At 47.8% G+C, this 21,028-nt stretch overlaps 1 protein-coding gene across 2 annotated transcripts in view; it reads left to right on the top strand.

Annotated features, from left to right (window-relative positions):
• Positions 1–2,035: 2,035 nt before the first annotated feature.
• Positions 2,036–21,028, top strand: part of MAP2K4 (mitogen-activated protein kinase kinase 4) — a 103,641-nt gene continuing 84,648 nt past the window's right edge. For both annotated transcript variants that reach the window (XM_032992085.2, XM_032992084.2), the window contains exon 1: positions 2,036–2,231. In XM_032992085.2, coding sequence (XP_032847976.2) covers positions 2,132–2,231 — 100 coding nt within the window. In that variant the 5' untranslated portion in view covers positions 2,036–2,131. The remainder of the gene's footprint in view (positions 2,232–21,028) is intronic.

Genomic DNA, 21,028 nt, shown 5'->3' with positions numbered 1-21,028 from the left:
TCTTGGGGCCATGAGACAGTTCCTGACCTGGGGACTTAGCTTTAGACCTGTTTCATTGCAGTATTCTTGTCTGGAGTCCAGGCTGAACCTGGTTACTGCCATCTGACCTGCGCTGCTTGCCTTGCTCAGGTCTGGGATCTTGCTGCTGAGGCCACTGTCTGTCCACCATGTTTCATGCTCCGTTCCTGTGACTCCTTCCTTGCAGAGCAGCTGCCCTTGGTGTTCCCTGGCATTAGGTAGGTGAAGATATAGGGTTAAGATCCCACTTTGTGATAGGTGGTGAGGGGTCCCATATGGGAGGAGAGGCACGCTTTCACCTGGACACGTGTGCTTGTGCTGCTGCGTGCCAGGGGGCCTGTGGCCTTTGTCATAGGCTCTGTCAGGTACTGGCACTGATGGTTGCCACTCATGGTGCCCCCACAAACCACACTCAGGAAGGGCTGTTCTTGTGGGAAGCTCTGGGTTCAAGTTCTTCCTGCTTGTCTCCAACCAAAGTGGGCAGGAACATGCCCAATACATTCAAAGATAACATACTATATGCGGCTTTGAAAGAGCCAGCAATGTCCCAAGGGAGAGCAAAGGCCAGGGTGGGACAGTGTAGGGTAGCAGCCTAAGTTCAAACCCAGCAAATAGCTCCCTGGGATTTTGGCCTGAGTGCGTGAGGAGTTGATGGTATTCGCTGAGACAAAGGAAAGCTGCATCCCTGACAGGGAGGATGATGACTTTGCTGGACTAGCAGGAATTGGGAGGATAGAGCAGAAAGAGGGAGATGGTCAGAACTAGCTCTGCCCTCCTTGTCCCACCGCCTGACAAAGGTGAGCTCTGCAGAGTGTGAGATACTCACTGGAGAGCAGGGTTTGGGCAGAAGCTCAGGCTCCTTCTGTGCCTGAGGGACTACTTCTTGGGTCGCAGTCCATCTCCCTGACCCCACATGCAGCTGAGCAGGGAAAACAGAAGATGGTAGGATGGGGAGGAAGATGTTTTTCCCAAGCTCAAAGCACAAGAGGAAAGAAAAATTTTGGCTTTAACATGAGATGAAATAAATAAGTATCAGCTGAACTAGGGGAGAAAGAAGTAAAAAATGAAGGCCAGAAGGAGAGGCAGCTCCCACCCCAACCTCTTTACCCTATTGCATTTGCACTTGCACAAACAGTAATGGTTGGTAGCTTTCAGAGGCACATCCAATACAGTTCAGGACTCAAGGTGTTTGCTCTGTCACCTTCATGAGAAGCCTGGGCAATGGAGGAGCAGGGAGAGAGTCTGCATGCTGCTGTCTAGCACCTGGGTGTCCCGGTGCGATCAGTGGATCTTAGTTCATAAAGGAGGCCAGCATAATTTCTGTTACACAGATGGGGCAACAAGGATTCTTGTAGGTGAAGGGATTTGCCCAAGTCATGCAAGGGGCTGGAGGGAGAGAGCCCACATCTCTGGAGGACCCATTTCACTGCTCTAATTCCTGGCATGTGATGTTCCTATGACTAAGGCTCTAAATTCACTGGAGTTAGAGGTAGGATCAGAAACAACGTACTGGAATGAACAGCAGTAGCTACAGGAGAAAAGAAAAGGTGGAGGAGACTGACGGTGGCAAAAAGGGCTTGATGTCCTGGGTATGGTGGAAAAGACAGGAGAAGCTATGCCCTGTGATGGCCGGGGAGGGGGTCTCGGGGAAAACCCGAGAAGTTTGCAAGCAGCTGCTTGTGTGGGGTGAAGAGATCCGGTAAACGCGCTTGGCCCAGCCGCCCGCCCTCAGGGGCCCCTCTGAGCACACGGGCGGGGGGGTCAGGCGAGCAGATGGCCGGGCACCCCCCGGTCAGGCCCGCGGCTCCAGGGGGCGGCGGGATGGGGCGATGCCCGGGGGAGCGGGGCTGCCGGCACGGCGCGGAGCGCTGCGGGGCCCGGCGGGGCCTCCCCCCTCCCCGCCGGGGCAGCGCCCGCTCCCGCCCCTCCGCTGCCGCACGGCGCCGGGGCTGCGGGCGCCCCGCCTGGGAGGGGTTAAGCGGCGGCCCCAGCCCGGGGGCGGACGGGGCGGCGGCGGCGGCGGCTGCTATACGGCGGCGGGGCTCTAGGTGTCCTGCCTGGGAGGGTCCCTGCTGCATTGCAGCCGCCGCGCTGCTCCCTCTCCGCGCACACAATGGCGACTCCCAGCCCCAGCGGCGGCTCCGGCGCCGGCGGCGGGAGCGGGCCGGGCCCGGGCGGCTCGCAGGCGCACGCCGCCGCCGGCAGCATGCAGGGTAAGCAGCCCCGCGCTAGGCCGCGGCCCGGCCGCCGCTTCCGGGCCGGGCCGGGCGGCGCGGCCCGCTCCAGGCCTGGCCGGGCCGGGCCGGGCCCCGGGAGCGCGGTGCACGGCCGCGGGGCTCGCCCCTGTTCGGGCCGAGCGCGGCGTCGCCGGGAGCGGACCCGCGAGCGGGAGGCGGCTGGCGGCGCCGGGCCCCGGGGCGGGGGGGGGGGGGGGGGGGGGGAGCGGGCGGGCCGGGGCGCGGCCGTGGCCGCCGGCCGGAGCGGCGCTGCCCGCGGGACACCCGCGCCGCGGCCCTGGGTCGCTGGGGGAGCCGGCGGGAGAGGCGCTCGGCACGGCCCCGGGCCCTGCCCTGCCGCTCCCCGCGGCTGCCGCCTCCCGCCGGGCTCCCGGGGAAGGAAGGGGCGGCCCTGCCCGCCGCCGCGGCTCCCGGGGCTGCCGAGGGGCGCGGAGCCCGGCTCGGGAGCCCAGTCGCGGGCGGCCGGAGCGAGCTGCGGATCGGGACAAAGGCCGGTGGGACGCGGCTCCCGCCGCTTCCAGCCGAGGAGGGCTCTGCGGCCTCCCGGGGGCGGCTCTGGGGGTCCCGGCCGGAGCGAGGCGCGGCCCGAGCGGCCCGTGCCCTCGCCGGGCTGCCCTCCCCGGCCGGGCTCGGCGCGCGGCGGGCCTTGCTCCTCTGCCCGTCCGTGTGCTGTCGCAAGGCGGATGTTGACTGCAGAGCCGTTCCACGGTGAACTCGGGGTGCAGTTTTGGTTTATTCTGATGGAAATTTACACTGTTAGAGTGGGGTCGTGTTACTAGGGCTCCTGCCTGCACTTGTTGATGATTGAGCAGTCTTGCAAAAACGGTGGATATTTATTTTTCAGAAAAGCCACAGAAAACACCTTTTGAGTTTCTCCCGTAAAAGGACCATTTTAGGATACATTAGGCTGAGGTGATAGAGTGATGCTTTGTTTTGTTTTGTTTTTTTCTGTTTTTTTTTAATTTAATACAGGGATAGTAATACTGAACAAGCTCTTTGCCCTGTTCTGAGAGCTCTTTATTTTTGACTAGAAGAAGGAAAGGTTTCGCTCTCTGAGAGAGAAGTGCGGGCATTCTCAGCAAATAATGTTTGTCACAGTTATTTTCCACAGTCCTGTGTTCTGTCCTGATAGGACAGACTGCACTGAGACTGATAGGAACCTGTGAGGACAGAGAACTGATGATATAAAACTGAAGAATTTGGTATAGTTGGAATAAAAAGGGGAATTTTTGCTCTTTCCAGCTTCCCCTGTGTGAAGCTCTCATGCTTGCTAGATGAAGGAGAGGGTACCTGTTGGGCCCTGGAAAGGTGTTATTGTCCAAGTTTACAGCACCTTTCAAAAATCAGCATCCTAAACCTTGTAAATTAAATTAATGCAGTAAAATACTGACTGCGATATGCCAAAGTGGTTCCGATAAAACAAGAAATAGCATCGTTGCAGTGTAATTACAACTCTCAGTATTACCCCTTATGTTTCTAGCAGACCTCTGTTTTTCATAGTTATGAATCGTTGCCCTGAATACCATGTATCTTCAGGGCTGAGAGTTGGTTTTGCACCCTGACTCCAGATCCTGTGATGCTTTGTAAACTTGTGATAATGTAGCATCTGCATCCTTTCTCCAGGTGGAGGAAGGGCAGTTATTTCTGTTTTAGTTGGTTTAAGGTGGCTATTTAAACATGAATTCAGGACAACAGGGAGAGTTTAATGATATGCAAGTGCTTCTGGTGACAGCTGGTGTTAGGGGCTTTTTTACTTCAGGTAACAGATGAGTGTTGAGGTGCCCTGCCAGGAGCTGAGTGGAGGATCCCGGGTGAGCTCTGGAGGAGCAGGTTGCTATGGCAGCAGTGGTGAAGGCCGGTTCCTGGAACCAGCAAGAAGCTCCATCCCAGGAGGACAGCCCTTCACTGGGACCCCTTGCTGCTGCGTGACCACCCCGGGCAAAGTCGAGGGAGTCTGTGAGTGGGATGGGAAGGGGCTGAACAAATCTGCAGGTGTTCTGCAGTCAGCCAGGGCAGGTCCAGCTGCTCTGAGGTGTGCCTTGCACCTAGCATGTGTCCGGCTGGCGTGGCTCCCTGCTGACGCCAAAGCAAGCTGAGCTGTCCCAGAGCAAATCCACCAAAATGTGGTGAGTTCCCTGCAGTTTGGGTGCCCAGCATTTGCTTGTGGTGGGGTTGGGCAAGCGCTGGCACAAGGGAGGTGTGGGAATGCATTCTCTGGGTGGGGAGAAAAGTAGGTAGGACTGCCAGTGTTGATTTAATTGGCTTAAATGATACGGCAACGTGGAGCAGGGAAGTCATTAAGCTGGAAACAAGTAATTATATTAAGGAAAAAAAAAAAAAAGTTGTGCTCAGTTATTTTTCAGCCAGAAACACTGACCCAACTTGTGCAACTGCTGCTGCGAGGGGGATGGTGGGAGTGTGAGAGGGGGGAGCAACTCCCACGGCTTCGGTGTGTGCCCACTGCTGAGGGGCCATGGCAGTCCTGAGATGAAGGGACACCTGGCTGTATTCCTGATGGGCTTACTGTGCAGCCATGGCCCTCAAGCCTTGCAGTCAAGCAAGGGGTTGCTTCAGGCCTTCTCACCCTCAGTGTTCTGCCTGCCCCAGCTTACCGCTCGTGTCTTCTCGCTAACTGTGTCAGCTGTTCATGCCCGTAAACCTGCGAGCGTTGCTTCTTCCCAAAAGGTCCCCCTGGCCTGTGCGGCTGATGGTGCCATGTTTGAAGCATGGTTGACAGCTCAGAGACAGAGGAGAACTGGAATTCTAAGTATTGAAAATAGATCCTATTTTTGAATTTTTTGTTTGTTGTGTGCAAACTGAAGTCTGTCTGGATACTGGTGACTGCTGATGTGAAGAATTGCTGTCTTTAGTTATGTGCAATGTTAAAAGTCCAGGAGCAGTCCTGCATATTTAGTGTCCTGGATTTTTTGTGGAGAAAACAGAGATTCTCTGGGAAGTAGGATATCCCACTTTGACAGTGGTCTATGAAAAAAATGACACTCAAACTGTAATTGGAACAATTTTGTGTTTTTCACATTGTTAAAAATAATAATAGTCTTTACTGCTGACATTATATAGAAAATTATAATTTGAAGAAGTGTGGTGTGAAATCTAGAAATGTAATTAATTCCATGGCATACGAAGAATTTTGATTCTCCTTGCAACCTGTGGAGTCACTCGTCCTAGCTCCTGTGCCAAGCAGGAGCTGGAACTGCTTATAACTGACTGTTATGGCTTCAGATCCTATGTTCGGGATTCAGGAAGACTAGAGGCAACTGGGACTTCTCAAAGTACTTGCTGCTTGGTATGCTCTGGTGTCTTTCAGAAGCAAAGCATACATACTGTGTATGTCTTTTCAGAGTGTACACGATGGTTTAGGTGTGTTGGGTGGGAATTCCCAACCTGTTAAGCTGGAATTTGGGATTTGTGGTTCCTCTCACATGTGTGGTCCTGTCTGCTCTCCCCATTGAGGCCTTTGCCTTTTCTACCCCACTCCAGCCATAACTTTTCTGTTTTTAGCAAAAGTCAGAGAAGGTCAGTATCTGGTTAGAGTCCTCTGTGGATATGAGACAAGGAACCTGGACAAGGAGGTTGCCAAGGGGTATCTGAGTGCACCAAGAGACTAACTAGAGTCCTGCTCTCACCCTTGGATACGGTTCTGAACCTCAGTGATGTATTGGAGTTGGGAGATGGGTCTCTGCCTGTGGACAAGGAAACTCTGCACTGTACCTTTGTCTGCCTGGCAGAAGAGAGCTTCCAGGAGGCTTTCTAAGAGGTCAAGAATTGTTCATACTTGGCAGATGACAGAATTGGTGAGCACTATGATGGACTTTGTCAGTCACTGTTGTTAGATGAATTTGGTATCTGTGTGCATTATACACTTGTCTTTAGGGTAATCATAGTTACTTCAGACGGCACTATCGAAAGCAAAGTATTTCTTAAAATCATTTGTGGGCATCACTGTGACTGGTATGATCCTTGGTATGGGAATTTGGTAATGCTGTGACTCCTATATCCTCCTCGTCTTTGTGTTGCTGCCTTTGAGTGCAAGGAGTGACCGGAGCAGCTCTTCTCCCCACTCCTGGACCCAGGCCCGGCAGAAGGAGGGGGATGAAATGTTGGTGCCTTGATGCTGAGATGCTGGGTCTGCTGGGGCACCATGTGCACACTGTCAAAAGGCTGGTGGGTAGACTTACCTCTCTGATCACAAGGGCGTAGTGGATGGAGAAGGTAAGAGGAGCCCCAGTAAGCACAGAAGTTTACTTAGGGAACCTCAGGGGGGAATTTGGGGAGCAAGAAGACAGTGGGGAGGTTATGGTGCAAACGCAGCAGCAAGTGAGCAGAAGATTAGATAGAAAGCAGTGTATGAATGGCCAGGTAAAATGAAAGATATGATGTAGATAAGAAAACAAGGGAGATAGAAAAGAGCAAGACAGGAAAAGAGAGGGTACTGGAGGGGAGAATTAATCCTTGTCTTCAGCAGGAAGCAAAATAAGCGTTATCTGTCACTGCGTATTAGTTACCTGCTCTTATTCTAATGTAGGCAAAGTGAGTTGTATCTTTAGCAGGTGGGAACTGATTGAATAAAATCATAAGGTGACTGCACTTATTCTTGCCCACAGTGGAATTATAAAACCGGTGTGTGTTAACGTAGGCTGCTGGTGCAAGCTGACACTGGCAGATTGGTCAGTGATGGGTGAATGTCTATTTGTACGTGTTTGCGTTTGTTATGGAAGATAAAGATAGTTGTGCTGTGAGCAAAGCAGTGTATTTCAGTTCATTTATGCCCATTCCTGTATGGTATCTCTGCCAGGATATGGCTGACCATATCTGCTTTGTGTTTGAGTCAGTGTATGCTTGTGCATGTAGGACTGTATTTATATGTAAGCATATGTTTCTTCATTTCAGTTTTCCATTTTGTTTTACTTGTAATTAACTGTCATTCTTAACGTGTCTGTTTTCCTGATAAAGGGGCAGCCCAAAAACACTAGTTAGTCTCATCAGATGCTGGGAGGCTTTTTCAGTTATTTAATGCTGATTTGATGGAGCCAACGGGTGTGGAAATCACACTGTTGCCTGTCAAAAAGAGGTCCACCCAGTGAGAGAAAAAGGAGTTCTGTGAGGAAGCAAAAAAAAAAACCCCAAAACCCGCACTTTTCGAAGTTGGTTTTGTTGAATCCCCCAAAGTAATTTTATTCATAGTTCAGTGTGTATGCAGTAAAACATTACTTACAGGAGTCTTGTGTAACCACATCAAGCTCTGCATGTATCAAAACATGAACACCTTGTTAGCATCATACAGCTGGGATGTGATTGCTGCCTTTGAAGTCAGATGTCTTGTGTTGGATTTAGGTTTGATAAGGTTTTATGTGAGTTGAAAGAAAAAATGAAGGTCTGCTTCCCAATGGGAAGAATAGGTGCTGCAGGCTTTGGAGGGTGGAAAGAAAAACTGCATGAGAGAAGGAAGCTGTGTGCAGTGTTTGTGTAGTGCTCTGCTCTGCAGGGCAGGAACCAGCAGCCCATGTCCATCCAAGTTTCACTGAAGTGATGTTTATAAAGAAGTTACAGAAATCTCTGAATGGGTGTGATGCTTCTGGCATCTTCTCAAAGGCTGGAGTGTACTGATCCGGTCCAGCTTTCAAAAGATGCTGGTTAGGTTCCCAGATCTCCTGTACCTTATTTTAAATGGACTACATTGTATTCACCAAAGCTATAAATGCCTCCTTAGGTATGTATGTTTTTGTTGTCTTTCTGCTTGTGTGCTGAGACAACAGCAATCCTGCTCAGGGAGGTGGGAATTGCTGTGCTGCAGCAGCAGGGTGAAGAAAACCTGGCTGGTTTTGGCAGTTGAACCTTTTCATTGTGGTCCAGGGGTTGTCACTTTGACCTCTTCCATGTTTTTTCTGGTTAGGATGGATGACTGTTATTATTGTACAGTCTGGCCTTCTGCTTTGGAAGGATGGACAAATGTATTGGGGATTTCTGTGTTATTTCTAGTCATTTATATTTGGGTTGTAACTTCTCTTTTACAATGAGAAACCCAGTCCCTGTAAAGGCAATGGTTCAGGACAATCTGTGTCTTTAAGTCAGTTGGTTCAGTACTAGTTGCATTTTTAAGCTGTTGTGTTTTTTTTGTGTTTTTGTTTTTGTTTCTTTTTTGTTGTTGTTGTTGTTGTTTTGTTTTGTTTTGTTTTTTTGTTGGTTGCTGGCAGAGGAGCCCTCCTCCAGCAATTTCCCCGTGCAGTCACTGTGTCGCTCACTTGGCCAATGTCTTCCGTAATGCGAATCCTGCACCGTGTTACTGAAGTCTGCTGGCGTTCACTGCAAAGGGCTTTTGTTTGTCTTTTAGATCCTCAGATTTCTTTTTATGTTGCAGGCTTGTTTGATTGCAGAAGAAATGTGTGAGTGGTGGGTAAATGGTAGTGCAGTGCCTGTTGAGCACTGAAAAATTTATTCGTTTGAAAAAGGTGTGTTGCTGTATCTGGATTAATTAATGTGTGGTAGTTAACTCATTGTAAATCCCTAGTGAGAAACTCTTTACCTGTGTTTCTTCAGTTCAGCTCATAGGTATCTTGAATACTTTGTCTCTGCTAGGCTTTGACTGTGGAATAGCTAATGCGTGTTATTCCTCCATATGTACATGCCACTCTGGTGATGATGTTAGTGCTGTTTGGAGGGTATTTGAAACAAAAGTAATGAGGCTCATCCCTCTCACTAGGCAACTGGCTTGGATGTTTAGGGTGATTGTTAAAATATCAAAATATTTTATTACCAAAATCAATGAGAAAGTGCTCTAAGTTATTCTGAAGGTGCCTAGGTGTTAAGGCATTGTCCATAAAGCCTGAAATTACAGGGAGAGTGTTTCATTTTGTTCTCCTGGGATGGGGGTTGCCAGAAGGATTTGTGCAGCCTTGAAGTCCCTTTTTTTTTTTACTCAGGGTTCTTCTGGTTGCTGAACAAGACAAAGTAATTTTTTGCTGTGACTTTGCACCCTGTTTTCTATTCCCACCCCATCTCCTTGTACCATTGCTGAGTTGTTGGATAAGTTATCTCTGTTACAGATCTCTTACTGAGATTTGCTAGGTGGACTTGCATAAACTGTATGTAAGATTCTTGGAAAACTCCCACTGCAGATGACACCACGTGGCAGCCTCTTGAAAGGTTATTCCTGTGTTATGAGCTTTATATTGATTTCAAGTGCTGGTATGGATGTATGTTTAACATATATATATACACACATACCTTTAACATATACAGCCCTGCTGTCTGTTCGCCTTGTAGGCATCTCCCTTGTTGAGGCTGTGTTGGTCCCCTCACCCTGGGACGGGTCCCAGCTCAGGAGCTAGCCTTCCCCTGGGAAGCAGGGGGCAGAGCTCTCTGAGCTGCAGTGCCAGTGAGGGGGTAGGACAGTGCTGCTGGGGGTGGCAGGAGGGAGGAAACCCACCTCCCCAGAGGCAGGCAGAGAACATGGTGGGTTGGCTCCATCACTTGTCACATTATGCCTGTATGGCTCACTGAGCGTGTGCTTATCCTAAATGCTGTGCCCACTAAACTAATCTAAGCCTAAGTCAGTTGTTTGCATCAGGAAGCAGGTCCCCTGGCAAGCTCCCGGCTGGTGCTGACGCTGGGTCAGCATCTAAGGCCAGACAGCCCTCATAGCTTGCATGGCTGGCAGGGCAGAGGTGTGTGCTGTCCCTGGGTCAGCCTGATGCTTCTGTCTCACCAAGGAGGTTCTCTGCTGTCAGGCTGCACTGCTGCCAAAATAATTTGTGTGGCTTCCCCAAGCGCTGTCTTTCGTGGGTGCATCGTTGGTGTGGGCGGTGGGGTCAATTAGTTCATCTGGCTCCTATTTTTCTGTTTGTTTTTTCTGTGTGTTTTTTTGTTTGTTTGTTTTTTTTTTGTTGTTTATTTTTTGTGTGTATGTTTTTGATTGTCAGGGATCAAGCGATTTCCACAGCTTCATTGTGTTGGCAAGCTGCATGTGTAAGAAATCAGAGCTCTGGTGTACAATAACCGTATGAATTAGAAGAGCACCATATTGGAGTTATCTAGCTTCCTGCCTGCCCTTAATCCTAGTGTTTTTGCCTCTTAGTAACAATGCCTGACTGGATTGGTCTTTTTTCCAAGACACTTCTTGTAGTTGAAGGGAAGGATGGACTGCAGAGAGATTTGCAGTGGGACAGACTTAAATTAATTCCTGTGATTTAATATGGTAAACTCAGAGCACCCAGAGGACAGGAGGGATTAATTTTAAACCAAAGGATGTAAAAGGAGACTGGTCAACTTTGGCAGCCAAATAAATTTGGAAATGACAACAAGGGGGGAAGAGAGAATTGAAAACTTGCTCTGTCTCAGTGAGTGTGCCTCAGCCATGGCAGCAAAGCTTAGTGTTGGCCTGAGCATCGGCGTTCAGGAGAATGTTCTGGACAGGTTGCTTTGCTGACTTCAGTTTTAAAATTTTCACTTTATTTTAAGTTAGGTTAAGGTCTTATGGACACCTGCAATCTTACTGGGATTCCTTTTGTTTGAGGGGAGGCTTTAAGTCTTGAAGATACCCATTATGTGCATTTCTTGATCTACTTAGGTGGCCACTGTTTCAGGATAAGTTCTGCAGTTCGTAAACTGCAGCATGCTTGTACCGCCCCATGGTTAGGTGGAAAGGTGCAGGCATGACTTTTATCAGACGTCATAGATTTATTTAAGTTCCTGTACGCAGAATCTGGATTTTGGAGACCACCAGGCTGTCAGTAAGCAAAGGTCCTTGTGGAGTTCTCTGTACGGCCCGTTGGGCGCCTGCTCCATGCCTGCGCAGGCCCTGCGCAGGGTGCTTGTGTTACCCTTGGCCTGGATTTGCATCAGGACTGTCATGTGACGCTGCAGAACATCTTCCAAAATGTGTGACCTTGACTCCTCAGGCTGTAGCCCTCTGTGGGGGGTTCTCTGCTATTGCTGTTTGTGAGGAAATACAACACAGTGTTGCCGCGCATCCGCTCCCTGTCTCCCTCCCAGTTCTGCTCTCAAAGGAAGCTAAATTGCTGTTCACGTGAACGCCCGCAATAACTTTGTGCTTAGCAGAGTATGCCCCATTAACTTTTGTACAAGCATCAAGGGAGACAGAGGGTATGTATGTTGCACAAACTGTGTATTTATTAGCTGTTAAATTGATTTACTCTTCTGCATATCGAAGCCTTTGTGTTTGCCCTTTAATGGAGGCAGAATGAGCCCTCAAGGAAGCAGAGGGCTCGAACTGAGCCTGGAGCGAACAAAGTCCAAGTGCCAGGAATTAGTCTGTGTTTTGAATAATTCATCTGATCTTTCTGAGGTGCTTCAGGAGGTACCCTGTGGCATAAGGAGAACAGCTGTTGGGAACAGACATTGATGGGCTGAAAGGGAGTTGGTCCTTTTATCAGTTTTTGTCTGGGCTTATTTTTTTTCTGTGGACCAGAAGAGTTTTATGATTTGTTTTGGACCTAGTTCTCTGGAAGCAGTTTGCTGAACTGAATTAGCCATCACTTTGCTTTTGGACCAGAGAGCAAAGTGTTTGTACTTTGAAGAGGTTGGTGGACAGAGATAAAACAGTTTCCTTTAAAAACACATGGCTTTGGCCTGGAAGGGGTAATGGACAAAGATAAAAGCACTGTATTTGGAAATCCCTTCTGGGGAGTGATGGGACTATGTCCGAGTTTTCCTGTAAAGACCAGTTCCCCTCCTGAACAGTGTCAATTCAAGACCTGGTCTCATGCCAAACACTGGAAACCTTGCCCTGCCTTTGATGTCTTCTTCTTGCCTCTTGTCCCACTTAGAAATGTGGATGGGCAAAGGGTAGCAAGGGAGAGGATGATAACGGCTTTGTTTAGGGCTGGCCAAGACTGGTGGCCCAGAGCCAAGGATAAACATGGGAATTTTGTCCTTTCTTCAAGGTATGTTTTGCCTTGGGGGGTAGCAGGAACAGTCAGCACGTGGAAACTGGGTTTTTGAATGTCTGCTTTTAAAGCCGGCTTCCTTACTGATTTGGGAAAAAGTAGAAGTCAACTCTCCTCTTCCTGATCTGTTGTAGTCCAACTGTCATAACTAGAAGGTGCAACTGTATGGTATAAGTATGTATGCAAGTTTGTGCAAAGGACTTGTGAATGAGCTCGAACTTCTATTAAAAGAAGGGGTTGTGTGTAAAGGCTTGGAGATGTGCACCTTTAGGCAGCAGCTTGGCGGTTGAGTTCTTACTGCACTCAAGGCATGCGTTGTTGAATATCTAAACAAGGTTGCCAGTGTTCTTCTGGAAATGCAGAATTTACTTTAAGATGTGTTTCTAATTAGTTTATTTTTGAGAAGAGTTCAGGTAACATCCGGGAGCTTATCTGCCCTCATGGTTATGCCAGTCATGGCTAGATACGCTTCCTACAGCTTTGCTGCTGTGCATCGGTGCTAGACACCCTTGAGGCTGAGACAAGAATTTACTCTGGCCTGTTCCCATGGCTTCATCCCTGCTGATCCCGCTGACGAGGACCCCAGCTGAGCAATTTGGAGAAGGATCTTCTCAGCAAGCGTGGAAGTGGTGAAGGTTGAGACAGGAGCGGTGGGAGCTGGTGTCTGTGGCCCACGTGTCTGTCTCTACACTCATGGGGGAGGGCTCGGCTGGCTTCCCCATTAGGGACACAATTTGGGATCTTCTGTGACTTAAACTGGAAATTCCAAGTCTGATTTGTCAGTATGGCTGCTTTATTTTCCTGCCTAACAGAAATAAACTGTAAATGAAGAATGTGTGAATGCAGGGTTTATTTCAGTGAAGATGTTAAATATTTCTGGGGCTGGTCATTTACTTTAATATAGCTGGGGCTTAGTCACGACTGGCTTGAATGGGAGCCTATAACTGAACTGCAGAAGGGAACCTGCTTTATTGCTGGGCTGCCAAAGGTCTGAGCTGCACCCTGCCTTGTGCCAGGGCACTCTGCTGTTCTCACAGCACCTGGGATGGAGTCCAGGAGCCACTTGTCCATGGTGCTATTAGTAAATAGAAGCTTTCAGGGAAGGTTTGTGTTGGGTTTCCCTCCCAAATTTGATTAATACTCTGACTTTGGCAGTGAAACTCTGTCTGCCCAGCATTCACGTCCTCAGAGTAATCCCGTGCTGGCATCTCCTGAGTCTTCGAGACCCAAACAGAACACAATGAATGCTCTGTGGTGACATTCTTCAACTGGTTGATTGTCCACACTGTGGAGCAATGCAGCAAACTCCAGATGTAATAATACTGGGGTCAGAATCTTGTCATCCCTTCAGGCGTCTCAAGAGATGTGTGTTTAGCAACCAGTATTAGTTGCTCTACGGCAGCTGAACTGGTGAAGGTGAAGGTTGGGTTGGCTTTGTCCGAGCTGGCAGGAGCTGCTGCTTCTTTACTGCCCATCAGGAACATTGACTGCTGTGCCAGGAGAAGTGACTGCTCAGTGTTACATGCAGAGAGGTCCATGGGATGACTAAGCTGAGTGTCCCTGTTCACTGTGGGTTGCAGCATTCTCTGCACTTGCAGCAGTCTCACAACAATAATTTCTTCTGAATTTTTACCCATAGTTAAAGTTCAAAAGCTGACACTGAAATGCTGGAGGAAGAGGTTATTCCCAGTAGTTTGGATATTGCAGAAATGGTAATTGTGAGCAGTACTTGCAAGTGATGATGTGAAGTAATTTTGCTCAGTGCTTCAGAGGAGCAAGGTGATAAGTATGTTAGAAGAAAAGTTCCCTCAGTCCCAAGTATGGCAGTTGGTTTAGCTGACTGTGAGTTTGATATGCTCTGGTCCATGTTAGGACTCAAAGACTCTTGGAAATCTCTTTAAAATTAAAATAACCATAGAATGGAAATGCAGTGAGAGAATTCAGTGTGGCACTCCCCCCTGCGTGTGCACACATACTTACACTCGCTCTGCCAGGATCAGCCAGAGACCAGCTAATACGATAAGGCCTTCACTCCCCCCTTAGAGATACTAGTGAGCTGGATGCCTAAAAAAGCCCACCACAAGTTTAATGTTTAGTCTCCAGTAGTTACCCCTTTCTACCTTGTAGGTAAGTATATCAAGCGCCTTTTTAAAAACAGTTTGGACTATTTACTTTTGAGAAGACAATTTCAGTCATTGGCTGGAGATGTTCTTTCAGTTGCCAGAGTGCAGTGATTTCATGACAACTGTGTAGCTGTTGATCTGTCATCTTCAACATATGTGCTGGTACCCCCCCCATAATGCCTGTTTCTTGGAGGTGTTTCAGGTGGTGGTATTCCTGCCCTGGTGTCAGCCTCCGTTACCCTTTCTAGGAAACGGATACTCTGTTCCTGCTGATGGGAAGTTATTTGCGGTGACTGGAGTTCACTGTCTCTTGAGTTTGCTGACAGCCTTGCGTGGGGCAGAAAACGTGGGCAGCAGGACCAGACTGATAGCTCCAACCTCCCCTCGGGGTGCCTCCCCGGGGCAGCAGCACCAGCAGCAGACGCGGGCTGTGCTGGTGCAGGGTTCGAATGGCCTCGAACAGACATGAGCATTGCACCCCACTGATAAAAAGGTGGCATTAAGCAGCTCCCTCCTTCTCAGCAAAAAACTGTGAGACTTGCTGTAGTGGAGGAATTGCAGCATCTTAAACCAAAGCATTGCAGATCAGTTTTCTCCGGGGTAAGACAAGGCAGACAGTGAGCAGCGTTGGCTCTGGCCATAGGCTGTGCACAGATGGCTGTGAAGGTGGAAAACTTCTGTGGTTATCTCATACCTTGCAAGAGCCAGGAGGACCCTTCGGTGTTATTGTGGGGGACAAGCAGGTTTTTTATGCAGAGCTGGTGCACGAGTTCCTTTTTTTCTGGGAGCTCTGAGGGAGAAGGAGTTAATGGGGGCGAGGGCAAGGGAAGAAGATAGCTGGATCTGTGTTGGGGTTATTGGCTGATATTTTTGCAACAGTCTTCTGTTACCCAGCATGAGACTGTGGGGATTAGCCAGGCAGACTCTGAGGCTCCTTCCGTACTGAAGACCCACCTGCCTTCTGCACAGCAGTAGAGCTTTTTTCCAGGGACTTTCAAAATCCAGTGGACTTGGGGAATTTTTTTCTTGAGAGACTCTATAGCACTTATTCCTTCAGCAGAGAAACTTTGTGTTTGCCCCTAGTTCTGGGACTTTGCAAAAACTTGTATAATCCCCAAAAGTACCATGTCTGGTACACTGTGTAGCTTATAATAACATGACTAAGAAGAAAAGTAAGGAGATGTTCAGAAACAAAGCTGAGAGTAGATAAAAATGGCATTCACCATCTCTGAAAATATAAATATATTCAGAGTATCTGTTTGGACTTCAAAATCTGTTTTAAGAGCTATGGTGCAGCTGAGCAGCACAGCAGAGTGCATGCGTGTTCCTCAACCTGGAGATGAGGAAGAAATAGTTCAGTGGGGAGCAGAGGTGACAGATGCAGAGCTGGGCCAAAGGAATGAGAAGAAGTTTTAAGACAGCGAACTTGCAAGCTCATCAAGAAAGCCAGCTTGGTTTTGTTAAGCGTAAAAGTAACTTTCCTTGATGAATGACATAACGATTTTTTCCCTTTCTCTTAAATTTTATTTTTTCCTATCAGTCATGTGGTTAGCTGATGCATTTCTTATTTTTACTAATCAGTGTTATTAATAAGACTTCATAGCCTTAAAATTGACATAAGTAGACTTCTTTGGATACTTTCAGTTACAGTTCTTGCTTGAGTCTTGCCCTCTGAATATATTGCCAGCCTGCTGTATGGCTTTTTGGTTATTTTTCAAGTTTTTGTGTGCTACTGTAGAGAGAAAACCAATTTAAAAAAATTAAATCTCGTTCAGGAGGTTGTGTAAGTTGTAGCTGCTGGTGTCTGGGGATGCCAGGTCTTGTGAGACTCATGGTAAAGTCCAGAGCTGGCAGCAGCGTGTCCATGGGAAATGCACAGTGCTGCTGTCTCGGACCTGTGGTGGAAGAGAGCAAGGCTAGATTTTTTTGTTTATCTTTTTTTGGCTATGATGTTGAGTTGCATAGTTTTTGTGCACTTCTCGCTCCTTACTCAGAGTCCAAAATGTCCCATATTTTTTTCTATCTGAGATTATGTTAAACTGAAATGTGCCTGTAGCACATAGGGTGGTTTTTGGGAGCTAAAATAGTCATCTGGCTCAAGCCCTTAGTCTGGATGATGAGCACCTAGAGTTTCCTGTCTGGTGGATGATGGTTCTTAGTCTTGGTGGCTGGCCCATGGTGACATGCTCGTGCTCTTTTTGCTGCATGCCTGGCGTAGTTGTGTGTGCTGTGCCATCAGTGCCCTCACTGCGTGCCAGGTGCTTCCCAGAAATCTATGTCTGTGCACTTCAGAGTGGCTGTGGGGAAGCAAGTTAGCTCCAGCCAGGTCCCCTCTCCCTGGGTGCCTCTAATGCTTTTCTTGCCATATAATTAGGTGGGGCTGTGGAGGCAGTGGAGTAGTTTGCTCTGGTATGAAGTATAGTTGCCTCCTGTATGACCATAACATGTTGTGTGGTCTGAACATGGCTCATACTAGTTCTGGGGTGACAGTATCAGTTCAGATGTAAATGCCCTAGAATAAGTCAGAGGTAATACCTATCTCCCACTGGCTTGCTCAGCTGGGACGGGGCTGGTTTCAGCTCTGCTGCTGTCTGGGCACCTGCGGCCCATCCTTGGGTGGCCACTCTGCCTGAGGGAGGTGCCATTTGCAGGCTCTGCTCCAGGTGCTCAGTGCCTTGTGTTTCCCATGGCTGGTGTGGTGTCAAATCCCCCTTGAGCAAAGCTGGGATTCCTCTGCTCTTAATTTGTCAACTTGGAAGGTAAAATGGTCAGAAACAGCAAGCCTGTAGCTTCCCAAGAGTGTGATGGTACTAAATTCCCCGTGCACACCGCTTTAGTGCCTGCATCACCAATGCCTGCTAGATTGCACATGCCTCTTACAAGTGTTGGTGGGTCATCTTCACTGATTAAAGAGATGGAGCTTTGCCGTGATCTGCCATTATATTCAAGCAACAGATATGTACCCACATTTGAAGTGTAGTTACTCCTGGTGTGACTGGGCTTGCAGCAGGCGGGAGCGAGGAGGGGACGGCAGTTCTGCACAGAGAGGCGAGGGGCTGTGAGCAATGCTGCTTGCTCAGGTTGCTGTTGCCCAGCAAGAACTGATGTTATCAGCACCCATGTTGGGATATTGCAGTAAGCCATCATATGTGTCCTCCCCAGCTCTGTGTAGGCTTGTTTGCTGTAGATGTGTAATGCTGCTTGCTTTACCAGGTCTGGTTGTCTGCTGCGGTGGCAGTGCTGGAGAGCTGGTCCCTCATGGGAGATTACCTGGGCATGTGCAGCTGGACTGTATATTTTTAAAATACTATTTAATATGGGCAGATTTAATGCAAATATTCAACTTTCTGGGGACAAAACAGCCTCTTCAGTCTTCAGGTGTTACTTATTACCACCAAACTCTTGTGATAGAGCTGTTCTGTTCAAGTAGGTTTTTTATAACAATTGTCAAGAAATACAAGAATAGTTGTAGTTTTATTAACAGCTGGAGAAAACTAAAACTCCTTACAGTACCCTGATCTCCTCTTTGCCTGCTAAGTACTTGTGCTGGTTCCCTTGCTGGTCTGTTGAGCCATGCTGTCTCTCGAGATTGATTTATAAAATGATGGATTTTGACATGATGAGATCTCTCTATATTCAAAGCAATGCAGTCTGAAGTTTAATCTAAAAAATTAATTTTATTTATGATTTTAGAGTCAATAATGAAATGTAAAAGGTGATTCTTAACAGTGATGCGCTGCTTTGACTTTCAGCAAATGAATGAGAAACTGATCTCTTGCTCTAGGCTTTCAGACAAACTTCTGTGAAAAGGCACAAAGTAAGCTACACATTTTTTAGTATTATCATACTTTATTTATCAGTCTTGGTACTGGGAATTTGCTTTTTCTTCCAACTAACCAGCTGTGGCATTCCTGCTCCCAAGAGACCCTCCATGTTTCACGGTGCTAATGAAGTAAGAGCTCATTTAAGACTTTTGAAAATGTCACTAGTGGTTGAGATGGCTTTGTGCCTTCTGCTTTACCTGTAACGGAAGAGCAGCACTCTATCAACACGCAGTTACACTATTCGTAGGTGGAGTGTATGGAGCACTGGGGATTTGCTGCCTGCTGAATTGCTGGGAAATACCAGCTGGGTGGGATTTGGCAGTTTCATTTGTGTTTGTTAAAACTTCTGCTGAACGAAGACCTGACTCTTTAGATCTTTTTATGTGATGGTGAAGGGTATCTATCATCAGTTTACAGATGAATATCTCTGATTTCTATCTCAAGCGTGAGCTGCGTGGATACCGGATCCTCTCGTGTCTCGTTTCAAGTTTTGCTTCTTTGTGGGAGATGAGAGCAGGCAGAGAAGTTTGAGTCGTTGTTACCACAGGCAGCGCTGAGGGTGCCCGACACTGCTGAGCAGCACATGGGACTCGGAGCTCTGTAGGGTTCATCTTTCTGTTTTCTGTCATAGGCTTAGGCTGTGCATCACTTGGACATCCAGTCAAAGTACCCTTTGCAGTAAGGTGGGAGATTTATTAGAAACCAAGTCTCTGCATGGTTGTTTTTTTTTGTGTTTTGTTTTTCTTTTATTTAAAATCTGAATTGTAGAAATCTTGTGACTCTGCATTTCTTTCAATTTGCATTTAGATTTTTTTTTTGTTTGCACTCGATATTTGTTATAAGGATTCTAATATCTAGAGAGATGATTGTTAATGTTTTTTTTTAAACAATTGGTGTCTGGGTTTTATCTCAGTATATTTTGTGACCACTATTCAAAAATATTTCTTCTGAGATATTGTATATAGAAAATTCTTTGTTGGACGTAGCTTTTCACAGACTGATGCTTTTCTGTCTTGGAAGAGCTGAGAAGGACATATGCTTCATTGTTAGAGGACAGAGCGAGCCTGCATGTCAGAATTGCTCCCCCTAGGACAGGGTTGAAAAATGTGTATTTATTCTTTAATAATTTCCTATTAGCACAGGGAATGCAAATCTTCAGGTAACTTGATGCTTGAAGCAGGAATTTCAAATCTCTTGGAAGCTAGAGCTGTGTGACGGGATTTGAGTTAGACTTGCAGACCTTTCTTGTAAATCCCAGAGATGACAGTGACTGAAATGTGAAAAGAGGTGTAAGAAAAGCATCTGCCAAGATGAAGTGTTGGCCTGCTGGAGTGTGTAGCTGTGTTAATGGATCTGCAGGTGAGACCGAGAAAGATGGGACTTGCTGCTGGGAACAGCTTGCATGTGATGTTTCATAAGAACTGTGGCAGCTTAAGAAGGTTGATTAATACTTATTGAGGACAATGGCTTGCTTTTGTGTCAGTCTTTCTGCCAATTCCCAGTTGTCTGGCACATTAAGGAGACTCTTAAGTGCTTCTGCAGGGTTTTAGTTACTTCCCCACAAGTGCTTTTCATTTGAAGCTGGCATCTCCTGTCAGGCATAGGTGGTCTGTGTGCGTTGGAGGGGTTGAAATTTGCTACAAAACAAAAAACCTCAAAAAATGATATTTCGGAACAAGGAAAAAAAGAAAAAAAAAAAAAAAAAAAAGAGCTTTGCCATCAGAGAGTTTTGCAAAATAATGAGGTTTTCCAGAGCTCAGCAGCTGGGTATGATGGTAGGTAGCCCCTGAAGCAAACTGGTAATGAATGGGGTCTTAGGAAAGGGAATTTTTTGTTTTCCCACTGCAGGAGTGGATGGGCTCTGAGGCTACTGTAAGCTGAGCACCAAATAACCAGTGAAACCTTTCTGAAAGCTCGATTGACTGTGGTTATCTAAAAATGTAGGAAAAACATGTGAACCTCTTTGCTGGTGGCAGGAGACTGCACAGCACGCCTGCTAGCAGCAGCGTGCCAGGGCTGCTGCTGTAAGTACTTCAAGAGAACAGGTGACAAAAAACCCTCCGGCATCACCACGGATTTCTGATGTTGGTAGATTTGAAGTGAAAATTCGTTAGTGTTTCCAGCTTCTGAATCTGTAGTGCGGCTTATTCTATGAGCTGCAGTGTGCTGCAGCCTGAGGGGATGGGGTGGGTCATTGCCCACCTGTGGTTTTGCAGTGACAGCATGGAGGTACATGCTGTAAGGTCCCCATGGTGCTGTGGTCACTCATAGACCCTGTGCAGGCTCTCACAACGGGTGAGGCTATAAAATACTTCCATTAAAATTGCTTAGTTGGCTCCTGTGCCTGGAGGTAGGAATGGAGGTGGGTCAGACCCAGGAGAATGTGAAAGGCATTAAAAAATCCCCGTAACTAATACTGGAGCACCTGCCGGTCAGAGCACTGCAGTTTATCTTAAAAATGGAGAAGATATGTAAGAGCAGTTGAAAAAATGGGATTGTGCATGGGGTGCTTTCATAGCTGGGGAGCTGCTGAAGCATTGTGTAGTGGAGATCTTTATCCTCAAGAGGTGTTGTGGTGGAAATGTCACGTGAGGGTAAGTTGTTTTGGTTTAAACACCCAAAGTTGTTCTGGCCCGAGTTTTATTCCAGGGGAGGTTTCATGTGCTGCTAAGGGAGAAGAGTGAGTGCCTCCTTTCATGCTGCAGGGTTGTCGGCCTGGTTTCCTCACCACTTTGGAAATCTGCGTAAAACATGGTCAGTCAGCTGTTCCCCAGAGTTAGTCGTTGAATCACGAATGTTTTGAGTTGGAAGGGACTGCCAAAGACTGTCTATTCTAACCCCCCTGCCCCGGGCAGGGTCCCCTTCCCCCAGCCCCGTCCAACCTGGCCTTGAACCCTTCCAGG

This window comes from Tyto alba, unplaced genomic scaffold, assembly GCF_018691265.1.
Source record: "Tyto alba isolate M040663 unplaced genomic scaffold, T.alba_DEE_v4.0 Super-Scaffold_39, whole genome shotgun sequence".
Taxonomy (NCBI): domain Eukaryota; kingdom Metazoa; phylum Chordata; class Aves; order Strigiformes; family Tytonidae; genus Tyto; species Tyto alba.
Note: the sequence above shows the minus strand (reverse complement) of the source record. Positions and strands in the feature narration are given on the sequence as shown.